The sequence below is a fragment of the Vigna radiata genome, chromosome 8 (genome assembly GCF_000741045.1).
Source record: "Vigna radiata var. radiata cultivar VC1973A chromosome 8, Vradiata_ver6, whole genome shotgun sequence".
Lineage (NCBI taxonomy): Eukaryota > Viridiplantae > Streptophyta > Magnoliopsida > Fabales > Fabaceae > Vigna > Vigna radiata.
In genome coordinates, this window is record NC_028358.1 from 2,532,828 (window position 1) to 2,547,391 (window position 14,564).

Sequence of the window (14,564 nt, forward strand, 5' to 3'; positions counted from 1 at the left end):
CAAAGATCCTTAGTTATTATCAGATTGGGAGAGTGCATACATTGCTGTCGTTTCCAGGAGGTCGTGACTTTGTCTTAGGCCTTCCACCCGAAACAATTTTTTTTTTTAATTTTAAGATTTTAATTTTTTGTTTAAGAACATAACTTAAATAATATATTTTATCGTAAAATATTTTATTTTTTTTTTACAAAAGAAATTATTCTCTTCACATTCTCTTTTCAAATGTAATTAAGGTAAAAAATCTTATTAAAATATGTGTTTAGAATTTGAGTTGTTTAATGATACTTCTTTTAAACTTCTTTTCATTTTTGTCATACAGACTTATATTTATTAATCCACATTAGGTAGCTTGATTAGGTAAACAAAAACATAGTTTTATTTATTATCATAAAAGTCATGGGTTATCTTGACAAAATTTTGAAAATTAAACTCTTGTCTATTTGTGTGAAATCTCACATGTGTGTTTAATACCATCTCTTTTACCTACTCCCAAAACTGGATATATCCTACGTAAATTTTGAGATGATTTGAGTAACCTATTTGACATTCACAAAATTGTTCATCACCAATGTGAGTAAAACCTTTATTCCAAACATATATCTTAACATTTTCTAAAGTGTCATGATAAAACTCTTTGTCCAATCTTATATATATTACAATACTCTCTAAATTTCATTATCCACCTAGGAGCAATATGTCTTGTGGAGATGAAAGATAACTTTGTTATGTCTAACTGGAAAGCTATTAATATGATGATATCAAATAACTTTTAAATTTGCCCTTCCAGTTTTAAACAAAAAGGAGTATACACACTTTTAAAAAGAAAAAACCAACAATGAATTATGTGCATAAGGGATAACTTCATTATACCTCCTTGGGAAGTTGCTAATATGGTGTTATCAAGACTCTTTGAAATTGTTCCTATAGTTTTAAACAAAATGAGTGTACAGACTCTCAAGAAGATAAAAGAGAATTAAAGTTGCAACAACCTTAGAAAAGTAAGTAAAATATAATCTCAAGCAACCTTGTTAGTCGCACTAGTACAAAATGGACGTACAATGTTTAATGTTCAACGTCAGATAACCAAGTATCCAATAATAAAAATGATAAGTGATAATATTATAAATAAAATCACACGATTGACGTCAGTTGGTTAGAGGAAGAGACGTTAATTGCCTTTTTAAAGTCTGTTGGTGAAAGAATAAATGTCTTTTAGTTTTTAAATTCATAAAAAATTGAGCCTTAAGATATTTTAAGAGACCCATTAGACGTATGTTGGTCAGAGGAACAAACGTTAATTGGCTATGAAGTCTGTTGGTCAAAGAACAAACATCTTTTAGTGTTCAAATTCATAAAAAAAATAAGCGCGGAGATATTTTAAGAGACCTATTAGACATCGGTTGATTAGAGGAACAAACGTTAATTGTCTTTTTGAAGTCTATTGGTGAAAGAACAAATGTCTTTTAGTTTTCAAATTCATAAAAATTTGAGTACGAAGATATGTTAAGAGACTCATTAGGCATCTCTTGGTCCAATGAACAAATGTTAATTGCCTTTTGAAGTTCGTTGGTCAGAGAACAGACATCTTTTAGTGTTCAAACTCAAAAAAATAAGCACAAATATATTTTAAGAGACTCATTAGACGTTTGTTGGTTAGAGGAGCATACATTAATTGACTTTTTGAAGTTTGTTGGTCAGAAAACAAACGTCTTTTAGTGTTCAAATTCATAAAAAATTAAGCTCGAAGATATTTTAAGAGACCCATTAGATGTCTATTGGTTAGAGTAACATACGTTAATTGCCTTTTTGAAACCTATTGGTGAAACAATATACGTCTTTTAGTTTTCAAAATCGTAAAAAATTGAGCGTAAAGATATTTTAAGAGTCCCATTAGACGCTTGTTGGTCAGAGGGACAAATGTTAATTTGAACGTGAAGATATTTTAAGAGCGCAAGAAAGAACACTTGCTTCACTATTTTTGTGTGTGCACTTTCTTCATTGCGAGTTAAACGTTTATAGGGTAGTGGTTGTCTTCTCCTCATTCTTACAATGGCACCTATCTGCCGTCTCACCTTCATGGTTAATTTCATTTTTTATGTATATTGGTTGTTGCATTTTCATTTGTTATTGTACTTTTTTTAATTGTTACTACTTCTAAAATTTTGGAAATTTTTGTTATGTATTTTTGTGTTTTATATTGATTTTTCATGGTTTTAGTGAAAGAAAATATTGATGATTTTTTTTTTAAAAAAAAACCTATAAATTTACCTCAGAGATGGAATAATATTTGATATCAATTTGATTTATGTCCAACGTCACATTATTTTATGTTTGACGTGAATTAATGTCAATTTTTTAAGTTCAATATCAATTCTTTTTCGAATTTCACGTGTGTAGTCTTTATATATATATATATGTGTGTGTGTGTGTGGTGATATGTGGCATTATACCTCTGTTAAACAATGATAGTGGTTAGGTTCACTTTATTGATTGATTCTTAGTTTTTATATTTATAATTTTTGTGATTTTATAGATTAATTGAAGACAAACGCACTTGGGTTGAAGAAAAGAATAAATTTAAATTGTTTAATCGATATAAGAGTACAATAAAGCACAAGTTAATCGATAAAATTGATAAAATATTGTACACTTTATTTGTTGTTTACTTATTATTGATATCTAATGTTCCTGGTCACTAAGATATGATATTTTAATAATTTTTTGATAATTATTATTTTATTGATCTATTTAATTTATTTTTAAAAAATATTTAAAATAAACCAACACAAACGTGTTAAAAAGTTATAAAAAAAATATGGTTAAAAAACCTTTTTCCATTTGTAAAGAAGAGTGAGTGGTTTCTAATCTTTTGGTACAGAGATTTTTTATTTTTTTTATAATTAATGCCTTGAAGTGTGTGGTAACCTTTTCAATAAATTATAATAACAATAAAACGTGGTACACGACAGGAAGTATTAAAGAAATTATTTAATAATTAAAAAGTTAAACTTGCTCAATAGAAGTTACTAGATATTCTTAAACTAACACTTTAAGAATAATTATAAAATTTGTAGTAGATAAATTCAAAAACAAGGGTGTCTGCGAGCTGATCTACTTGACCCTAAGCCAAATCAAGGTATTTATTTGGAAGAGAAAAAATGAAACATATTGGATATTTAATTGTTACATAGTTTGGTATGAAATAACAACGAATAATTTCAATATTTCAACTAAATTCATTAGTTTTAGATAATGAATGGTGTCTAAAATTTCAAATCAATCTATTGATTAAATACTTATAAAATGAAAATGCATTTAAAAAAAAACTTTACTTTAAAGATTAATTCTATAATATTTATATTTATACAATCCCGATTCATCCTTTATTGTGTAAAAAATGCCATAATTACCGTAATATTTTTGTTTGATTATCTCGTCACCATGTTATGATATTTAAGAATCCAATTTAATTTTAAATCAAGTTTTATTTTTAAAAATTAAGTTAATATTAAGTTTACTGTCTTAAATATGTTTTTAGTTTGTAAAGTTAATGACCTTTGCTTTTGTTTTCTATCAAAGAAAATTCTTCCTTTTATTATTCCTATAAAATTTAAAATAACTCTTTTTCAGCGCTTACAAAATACAGACTTTTTGTTTTAATCCAGAAAAGTTTATATTTCGAATTTTTTTCCCTCCAAATTTTTCAATACTTGTTTTAATTTTAATATTTACTTCGAGATGAATTAATAGCCTTTCATTACTAATATTTATTGAACACATAACTAATTAGTTAATAACTTTAAGATACTAATAATAAAAAAGTGATGATTTGAAATTTTAGAAAAATAAATGAGCAAAATAAAAATTCACTACGTCTGAAAATATTCTTAAGTTGGACGTAGTTATAATAATTTAAATATTTAATATTTATTCTAAATTAAACGTTTTTATGTAATATCGTATACTATTTATAAGCTTTTGTAAAAGTGATGGTGTGAGAAGTGCTTATTCTTTACTATATAATAATTTCCAAAGGTTACTTTATTTTATTATTTATTATTATAATAATGATAATTATGTGCATATATATAAAAAGTGCTTAATCATTCCTCACTTCAGAGTTTTCTTCTTCAAACAACTCTCACAAAACAATGGTGATTATTCCATTGGTTACCACTTCTCTCCTCTTCTTCTTCTTCTTTTTCTCGTCCGTCACCGTCGCTAAAACGCACCGTTTCGTGCAAAGCATTCCTCCTTCCTCCTTAGGCCTCCACCAGTCGCAGAAGCTCAGCCACCTTCACTTCTTCTTCCACGACGTTGTCGGCGGCCGCAACCAAACCGCGGTGCGGGTCGCGGCGGCACCCACCACAGACAAGTCCTCCACGTTGTTCGGCGCGGTGGTGATGATGGACGACCCGCTCACGGAGCTCCCGGATGCTGACTCCACGGTGATCGGGAGGGCGCAGGGAATCTACGCGTCGGCGTCGACAACTGAACTGGGGTTTCTGATGGCCATGAACTTCGCATTCACGCAGGGGAAGTACAACGGGAGCAGCCTGGCCGTGTTGGGGCGGAACACGGTGGAATCGGCCGTGAGGGAGATGCCGGTGGTGGGAGGCAGCGGGCTGTTCCGGTTTGCCAGCGGCTATGCGCAGGCCAAGACACATTCTATGAGTATGTGGGAAGCTGTTGTGGAATATGACGTTTATGTTTTACATTATTGAAGGGTTTTGTTTTACAAAAAAGTACGTGGATCCAAGTTCTTTTTCATATCTTTATCATCATCTTTGTTTAAAACCTTTCTACTTTATATATATAAAAATAATATTGTAATTAATGTTTACGGAATGTTTTTTTTTTTTCTAAAAATCAACCTCGAAATTAAAAAAATTAGACGATATTTCATAAAAAACAATGTTAAAATTTATAAACAAAACTACATTGGAAATATTTCAATCTTAATCATATAAATGATGTTCCATTATATTTGAATTGAAAAAGGAATAAAAACATAAAATTAAAAGTATGAAAAACTTTAAATTATTAATTTTTAAATTCATTTTTTTTTTAATTTTAACATTTTAATTTTGTTTAAGAACATTACTTAAATGATATATTTTATCGTAAAATATTTTCATAAAATAAATTATTCTCTTAACATTCTCTTTTCAAATATAATTAAGGTAAAAAAGTCCTATTAAAAGATGATGTCAAATATGTGGCGTGACCATATTAGTAAAAAACCCAGTGTACTGATTTGACTTATCAAAACACATTGTTGGAGGAAAAACTCGATTTGGACGCAGAGCTTTGGATTATGATATCATAATAATTTTTTTGACAATAGGGTATCACTAGTTGTCTGATTGAATTTATTTTTTAAAATATATTTGAAATTGACTATGTATTGTTAAAATATTGTAAAAAAAAAGTTATAATTTAAAAAAAAATCACATTAAATTTCTCAATAAACTCATTATTTTATTGATTTATTTCAATTTACTTTTAAAAAAATCTTATTATAAAAATATTTTTATTCCAAAATACCCATTATAACGAAACTTTAATTTCGTATTTTAAATACACACTCATTTAATATGTTATCGTAGGAGGTCGACCTATAAGATTAACTTATAAAAGGTTGACTATTCGATTGAAGAAACTTGACCGAATAAATATGTAATTTTCATCCTATCTCATTACATAATAATTCTATTACTTTATTATTTTAAATACGTAATGAAAACAATTATTAAAAAAAGAAAACCTTGCATAAGGACGGGTCCGTCGACTAGTTATGTTCAAAAACTTGATGCAAACTCAAATTCACAAACCACAATTCTATACCTAAATTCCAAGCAAATGAACACTGATTAACGTATTTATGTAAGAGTTTTAATGACTAAATATTGAATGATTTAAATTAGTTACATGTTTTTTTTAGAATACCATCTTGCAATAGTTGGTGTCTTTTAATTTTCTCAGTTTATACAATCCTGTTTTTCTCTGTCATTTCATTTATTTTAATTTACCTTATATTTTTTATTAAAATAAAAAACTTAATTCTAATTATTTTTATTGAGTACGAGGTATTTTAATAAAGTTTCAGATTGTTATCTTTATTAGTATACGCGGACAAAATTACACAAAAAAAAAATTAAAAGTTCATTATTTACGCTGAATATTTTTTATTTTATTTTATAAATTCAATTTCTACTATAGTTCCATAATCTTATACAAACTAAGTAACATAAGAACATATTTATTTTTACAATTTAATATTGTAAGGTAATAATACTTTCCAGAATTTGTAAGTTGGTTGGTCTAACAATAAATTTTAAATTTTACTGTATAAATTTTTATTTATTTTATAGATAGTTTTTATTATAAATAGTTATTTCAATTTAAGTTTTCTTTAGAAGAAAAATCAGAAAATCTAAACAGGTAAGGAGTTGGTTACTTAAGAATTTCTTTTAAAAAATGTATTAATTTTGGAAAAGAAAATCTTTTTTTCCTAAAGGAATTACTTCTAGAAATATTTAACGCGCCATTTTCTATTTTCGAAAAAAATCACCACTTAGAAAATATATAATTTTGTTTTGAATAATTCTTGTATCTTTGAATAAATCGTTAATAAAAAGGGAAAATTATATAGAAGATAAACAAATCATAACAAAAATGATACGAAAAAGATCGTGATAAATTTATTAAAATGCGAGAGTATTCATTATTCTTGTTCATCTTTGTAAACCCTTTCTGGTAGCAGCAGAGAGAAAGGAATGGGTACTCGAGAGGTCTACGAAGAGAAACTAAGGAGGGGAAATCTCGATCGCGATCCAACCCTCAACCCTGGCCTTGGTTCCCCACGATGCCCTCGTTGTCTCTCGCTTCTCAACCCTAATCCCGTTAGTATTTTTCGCACTTTCTTTACTCAAAGTGTTTGTTTATAACTGCGCTTAAGGTGTTCGATGAATTGACTCTACGAATCTGTCTTTGTTTTACGATCAGGAAAGAGGCGAGTGGACCATCACTCCTGTCTTGCACGACGCCACTGCTGTCGTAAGTTCCTTCCTTCCCAATTGGGTCCGCTTTCGGGTTATTCTATCATTGCATATTGATTTTAATTCTGTAATGCAGACGAGGTTGTTGAAACATTGCGATTTTTGTTTTTGGGATTCAAAGTTCGAACTGACTTATTTTGGGCTCGAGTTCGGACTGTGCTTTTGTTTTATGAGTATTCTTTCTTGTTTCTTATTGTCTTTTTGCTTGCTCTTAAATAGGCTGGCTTGGGGATTGGTGCTATGCTTAGTGTAGTTCATGGTTTCAATACAGGTAAGCTTATTTATTTGTTTTCTTCTTTGTGGTATACCGTTGGGGATTATATTAGATTTTATTGTAATGTCTTTTCTGTATTAATATCAGGTCATTTAGTTTAGAAAATGCTTTAACTGTTTATGTTTTAGTTAGGAATTATAATTTAGTAGGACATTTTAACATCTCTGAAATTTTGGTCTGTAATGGAGCCAAATGCTGTCGTCGGATCCATATGTAGCCGCCCTCACGCTGGGGGATAAGGCTTTGTTGTTGTATTATGATATTAGAGATGATGTTAAATCCTTTGTGCTGCTAATGGATTAAAATTAAAATTCATCTTCCTTCTTGTTGAGGATATTGCTAATTATCTTTGGGTGTAGGTTTGCCATATCTTCTAAATGCTGTGAAGGGACCGAAGTGGCTTCCTCTCGTCGTAGGGGTATGTAGGCGTTGATTGACTTTTGAGTTTGCTTTGCAAATTGAAATTACTTGGCTTTATGCTCTGTTTCTGCCGTGAATAAACATAGCATAGAAGTAGGTTTCAAACGCCTTCCTTTTATAATGAGCATATTTGATGCTTTGATATACATACCATAGATTCTGTTTTATACTATAGTTATCTTATTTCTTTTATGGTTTGTTCACAGATTCCTCCATTGTTGATATTCTCAGGCATAAGTTCTGCTTTTGGAGGTAACTTCTGCACATGCCTACATCTCAGGCTTATATTTGGTTCCTTATATTTTTAATAGTGCTTACTGAGTCACAGCTGAATATTTGACAACTATTTAATGGTAGTGGCTTTAACATAAAAGGAAACATGAAAGGATAGGTTATACCCCCATTTGTTTCTGCTTTTGCCAATTGGTTTACTTGAATCAGTTTTGTAAATCTCAGCCTTGGGTATGTGTGCTAGTAACATGGAGTATATACTCCCAGTGTACGAAATAATATTCAAACAAATATAAAAAGCATTTATGATGACTGAAATGGGAAAAATAGCCTTAGAGTCACAAACAACATATCGTCTAGCTACTATTGAAAATGCATGAAAAGATCATGACTCACAGTTCAAGTTTAAGGTGTAACTGATGATATCAAAGACAGTTTTAGTAACAAAAGAACAAAAGAGACATGTTCTTTTTACGTCTATAATAATCTGGATTGGGAAAAAAACCGAAGTTTCACATCAACTTAAAATAATGCCAAAATATAGTATATAATATAAGTGGGGGAAATCTTTATCTTTTAAACTGTTTTTGTTGGATTAAGTTTGGGTAAGTATGCATATTCCACTGAAAACTAAATACTGGAAAGTTTTCATTCAGATCATGCAAATTTGCTATTATGGGTGACTGCATTGCCTTGGGTAAACAAAGAGAAATTCTTTATCCCTGTTGTTTAGGCTAAGGTCACCGTTATTGATAGTTTCTTAGTAGAACATCAGGATCCTTCCAAATACTTGGAGGATTGTGCTCCTTCTTAGTTGAGATGCAATGTACACAATACGGAGGAGTATTGTACATGCTTTAGAAAGGAGAAGGTCCCAAAAGTCTGTTGGATGTGTTGGATGGATGGCCTAAGTTGAAGTTTATTTTGAAGTCCAAAATACCTGAGGGAACATTCAGGATTAGTTGCTCAAGCTAAAGACGGAAGAGTTAACAATCCACTGGTATAACCTTTTCAGGCAAATAGGACATTCTAATGATAAGGCTATTGAGCCAGTTTAGGTGGATCACATTTCCAGTTTAAGCCAAAAAATCCAGCCAATTGAAAAGTATATTCTAGAAGAAAGAAAAGGGTAAGTGAGATGGTAGTTAGTCAGCGATGCTCAAGTTGTGAGAAGTGAGGGACTGGTTGGTTTATGGGGAAGAGATGTGGAAAGCGGAGGCCATTAAAGCGAGTAGTATTTCTCTGCTGGATTGTGGAACAAGGATATTGTCTTCCTGTAGTAAGATTCAAAAGAGAGCTTTTAGTAGATCGTTACATGGGGAAAATTCTAGAAAGCTTTTAATTGCTCGTTACATTAGGAAATTCGGAAATCCTTTTGAGGAGTTTCTTAACTTAAGGCAAAGGGGGGTCTATTGAACAATTTATCAAAACATTGAAGCTAATATCTTTTCATCCAGGTCATTACACTTGCCATAGCAGTATATAAACTTTTTGTTGAAGTGGGCTGCAGCCTGATGAGCATTGGAAAATTACAAACAAAAATTGGTTGAAGGTTCACCATGGACATGAGGCATTTTACTTAACTTGTTAGGCATTGCTCCACATTCATGCTGATGTGAACCGATGTCAGGGATGAAAGATATTGCAGTTTTGAATCTCAAGGGCTAATGTCTAAATTTATAAATCTTAGGGACCACAGTTAGTGACCGTAACAACTTTTAGGGATGAAAGTGAGAATGTACAACCTCAAGCATGGAGAGGCTGTACACCAGTGATTAGTGAAATGGAAGGGGAAATCTATTGATCACTTAGTCAATTCCCCACATTTTGTCTTGACGACAAGGAAATTCTTCAACAGGAGAGCAGTGATAGGGTCCATGAATCTGTAGGAGAGTTAATGATACAAGGCCTGAATTTTGGAGGGTTTACCAGAGGAGTGCAGAAGGGATTTCTAGCGGAGATTCAATAAATGCTAGGCTGAGGTTGTTAAACATTTTGTTATGCCAAAATTAGGGGTAGCGTCAGGTGGGTTTGAGAGGGAGAGATTTGAATTTTACAATACTCCTGTAACGATGTGTAAAGAGCTTTTTCTCCAAGGTCTGTCCGAGCCTCTCTTTTTTGTTCTGGTTGACATATATTTCACTGAAGCTTACTATAATACTGGGGATTTTTCTTTCAGTTCTTGGCGTTTTCCCTAGTATTTTTCTTTTCTGCCCTGTATATTAAGTTCGTTACAAGTCAGCCCTTACCATCTTGCATCCTGCAGTCATGAACAATTGACCATACATGCGAACCTGACTGTTTGAAGAGTATAAAGGAGTTACCCCCTTAAATTAAAAAAATTAATGGGTCGGTGGAAAATAGGTTTAAGTGAGAACAAAGTAGAACTTCCTTTAGCATATGCAAGAGCAAAATAGAAGTCTTGCCATCTCCATAGACTCCAAGAGCAAAATAGAAAAGGGGTTTTTCTTTAAAAAGAAATGAAAAAAACAATAGACTCCAATTTTGAGGAGGCATTGTGGTTGTAATGCTGTGTTTAGGGCATATGGCTATTCATGCCAAAACTCCAGACGACCCAAATAGGTGAACCGAGTGGAGCTTTGCAGTAGTTGGTGTCCCTAAATGGCATTGCTTTGCTGTAATTGCACTTTTATTTGCTTCAATTGACTACTTTAGCATTAAGATGTAATAATTGGTAATTGATGCGTGAAATACAGGCTCTTCTATCAATATTGCTTATAGGTTGAACTGATGTTTACAGTAGAATATGTTACTTGCTATGTGGTATGTCATACACTTTTCATAAGAAAAATCACTTATAGGTCTTTTAAGTCTTGTAGTTTATTGTGTCGATGATACTATATGCTTTAAATACCTTTTAGTAATTTGGATACATGTGGAATTTTTAGGATATGTGCTTCCAAAGTTCACTCAACTCACTGTAACATCCTATTATGCTGCATCGAGTGCCTCACATTATGGAATCTCTCTTGTTACCCGACATATTGAAGAGAACTACAGCTCCAAAACTCAGCATCTCAAGAGGCTCTGATGATATTCCTTTCGGGTGTACTTACAAGGAAAATATATTACCTGGCAATTTTGTCATAAAAGTCCTGTGGATGGTTAGGATTGTTAAACCCTAGTAACATTTTTGTTTCTCCTTACGGAAATGCTTATATGTGAATAATCCTTGTTTATATTTTACTATTAAGCTTTGATAATAAGAAGTCCATTTATTTAACTGTAGTGTGTAGTGTGTAGTGTTTCAAGGGCAAGCAACTAAGAAAAATAATCAACAAAAAATCTAGTCAACCTTATTTTTATAGTTATCTTATCTGTAAGGTTAGTTTACATAAAATAATTCTAGTCTGCAGCAGTTGAATGGGCCTCACATGCTCTGCTAGGGTATATTGGTGTGTTCTACTCTCCTAAAAGAATTTAGTTATTCTTTCTCTATCTCTGTACTTTCTTCTTACTCATAATATAAAGCATGCTTGACATGCCTTTTCTCGTAATTTAATTTGTTTAGGTTACGGAAGTGAAAGCCTTCGTATTTAATATTATACATAATTTAGAATTTTAAATTGTGTAATTTGGAAGAACATTTTAGATTGTATAATTTTGAAATGAGATTGTACAATCCGAAATGTGGTTTTGAATTAGGTAATTTGATATTATATTTTGGTTTGCATAATTTACAATACGATTATATAGTTCTGAATTATGTAGTACGAGATATAGTTTTATATCACAAAATCTGAAATATATAATTTGAGAGAAATGTATTTTAGATGGTTTTGAATTGCATAATCTAAATGTTTTGAATTACTTTCTTTAGAATATAGTTTGAAATTGATTATAAAGAGTAAATAACATGATAATGGTAATTTTTGTTATAATATGGGACGAGAGAAGAAATTAAGAATATGACTAAAGAAAACCTAAATGGAATGAGATGAGTGTTTCAATATACTTTGGGATGTTCATTATTATTATATGGTAGTAGTAGGATGTGCTGAGAATCATTCACAGAAAGAAAGTATGTAAAAGAGGTTTGTATAGTGGATAACATGATTAAAGCTGTCAATGTAACATAGATAAGGTTATACCAAAAATGATACATAGTAAATAGAACACATAATTTAGAGGGATTTTTCAAAGGGTATCTTCTAAAATATTTGATAGATTAGACTCTTTAAAAGGGTATTTTCTTTTCAAACAAAACCAGTCTTAAAATATTGAGATTTTAATAATATTATTCTCAAATATATAGTTATTGTAAATAGGAAAAGATAATGATATTTTAATAATTCTTTTTTAATAACTTTTTGACAACAGGATAAATGTCATCATTTTATTGGTCTGTTTAAATTTATTTTAAAAAAAATATTTGAAATGGTCAATCACAAACTCTTACGTATTTGTTGTAAAAAATGTTATGAAAAAAGAGTTGTTAAAGAGACTTATTCCAGTAAGGAAGTAGCTAGATTGAGAGAATGAAGATAATATTTTCGTTGTGAGATTGAAAAAGCAGGTGTAGAATAATTTTGGCCTGTTTTGAAGAAGATTGAAGAAGTTACCTGCTTTGGGTGTTGGAAGCAACTCCATTGTTGCATGGTCAAACAAGGTACATCAATTCTCAAGTAACACGTTATGCCTTTTATTATTTATCAACATAATACATTTACTACGTACTTCAAATATTTGATTCTCGAACAGTTTAATTCTGCTTTTTATTTTGGTTATCAACAGTTGAAACAAATGTGGTAATCAGAGTACTAAATTATAGTCTAATTTCCCTTCCTCTTTAAGAAAATAAAATCAGATTTTCAATCAAAAAACACAATTAACAAAATAAAGAAATTAATATCAAACTAACTAATCAAAATAAAGAAAACTGGTTAAGTTATTTACATAACATATAACACAATATATGTGAAATTTTAATCATATATTAAAATAAGTTAAAATTGTATTTAGAAATTAAATTAAAAATAATGAATTTATTAATTTTAAATTAAAAACTTACAAATGTGATTACGTTGATGTGTGATTTTTAATTTTTTTTTTACTTTTATTTCTGATACCATTTGAAGGTTTTTTTGAATTTATTTTCTAATTTTTATCTTTGAATTAAATAAAACAAATAATAATTTTATATGGATATTAAATACAATATTAATGGATGTTAAATATTAGTCATTGAGAATTAATTTTGTTATATTTGTCCAATTCAAAACTAAAATCTATGCACATACTATCTATTAATGGATTTTGTTGAATGAACAAAACAATAATATTTACATAAAAAAAAACATTATCTTTATCATTATATTTTCCTTTCTTTTGGTTCGTCACTTTTTTTTTTGTTTATTTCTCTTTTTCTCTTTTCTTCTATATTTTTTTTTCTCTCAACTCCTTTTCTTCAAAATCTTTTTCTCTAAACACCTTTTCTTCCATTTATTTTTCTCCTTGTACTTTCTCTTAAAGTTTTTTTTTTCTTAACTCTTTTTCTTTAATTTATTTTTCTCTCAACTCTTTTTACTTTAATTTCTTTCTCTCTCAACTCTTTTGCTTTAGTTTCTTTCACTTCACTATTTTTATTTTTTATGTTTTTCTTTTTTTTCATCTTTTTCTTTTTTTTCATTACAATTTGGATGTCTTTTCCAATATTCATCAAATATTTTCTTTTAATTTTTGTAAATATGCTCTTTCTTTTTTTTTTTCCACAAAATTCTCTTTCAATTTTCTCTCAATATGTGAAACAAACTCATCAACAAACAATTTGTCAAACAACTTGTGGTATGCATTGAGTTAAAGGACACTTTTAGTATCAATACCTATCATAAGTTTAAAAATACAAATAAAAATAAAAATTATTTGAAAAAAAAAATTCATTGAATATTAAGAACTAAAGCTTCTTATACCAACTCATGATAAATCAATAGGATCGTTTTTTATATTTTGTTTGACAAAGATATTGATGTCATACTTAATAAAAATGAGAAAAAAAGTGATACGTCATGAGAATAATTGTCAAATGTTATTTGATAAGGTCAAAATTAATTCATATATATATATATATATATTCTATTTGTATTACAAGTAATTTTTTTTATAAAATGACTTAAACAAATTTTTTTACATTTTATATTAATTTTTAATAACCAATTAATATTTAATATTCACTAATATTACATAAATCATTATTCTTATATTTAATTAAAAGATAAAAATTATTAATAACACTAAAAGATCCTTTAACAACTTATTAATTTTGTAAGCGAATTGCTTGAAAAATAAGAATTCCTGTTTGTGATTTTAAAATAATAAATATTTTAACGTATGTTGTTAATTAAAGTAACTTATCAAAAGAGTTTAGGAATATATTTATTAAATATTTAATAAATAATTTTAACGTTAATAAATTAATACTCTTTGAAAAATATTCATTATTAATATTAAAAGTTATAATGATTTAGATAAATATTTAATACAAATTAGTAATAAATGTTTTTAAAATTATTTTAAAAGACATTTACTATGAGTAGTAATGATTTAAAAAAAATTAATGT

At 29.2% G+C, this 14,564-nt stretch overlaps 2 protein-coding genes across 2 annotated transcripts; both read left to right on the forward strand.

The window, feature by feature from the left end:
• The first annotated feature begins 4,104 nt into the window (after nt 1-4,104).
• LOC106771553 (dirigent protein 22-like) lies at nt 4,105-4,801 on the forward strand. The gene has a single exon (XM_014657548.2). It carries the CDS (start codon nt 4,152-4,154, stop codon nt 4,722-4,724), a length of 573 nt encoding a protein of 190 aa, XP_014513034.1. The 5' UTR covers nt 4,105-4,151; the 3' UTR covers nt 4,725-4,801.
• A 1,908-nt stretch (nt 4,802-6,709) lies between these two features.
• Nucleotides 6,710-11,230, forward strand: LOC106771050. The gene is made up of 6 exons (XM_014656937.2): nt 6,710-6,905; nt 7,009-7,059; nt 7,281-7,332; nt 7,695-7,753; nt 7,962-8,007; nt 10,896-11,230. The coding sequence occupies exons 1-6, from the start codon at nt 6,780-6,782 to the stop codon at nt 11,036-11,038; spliced, it is 477 nt and encodes a 158-aa protein (XP_014512423.1). The 5' UTR covers nt 6,710-6,779; the 3' UTR covers nt 11,039-11,230.
• The last annotated feature ends 3,334 nt before the right edge of the window (nt 11,231-14,564 follow it).

Bases quoted from the DNA above. Each gene is read 5' to 3' on its own strand.
- LOC106771553 (XM_014657548.2), top strand. From the start codon at position 4,152: ATGGTGATTATTCCATTGGTTACCACTTCTCTCCTCTTCTTCTTCTTC.
- LOC106771050 (XM_014656937.2), top strand. From the start codon at position 6,780: ATGGGTACTCGAGAGGTCTACGAAGAGAAACTAAGGAGGGGAAATCTC. The intron at 6,906-7,008 runs GTTAGTATTTTT...TTTTACGATCAG, and splicing joins CGCTTCTCAACCCTAATCCC to GAAAGAGGCGAGTGGACCAT. The intron at 7,754-7,961 runs GTATGTAGGCGT...GTTTGTTCACAG, and splicing joins GGCTTCCTCTCGTCGTAGGG to ATTCCTCCATTGTTGATATT.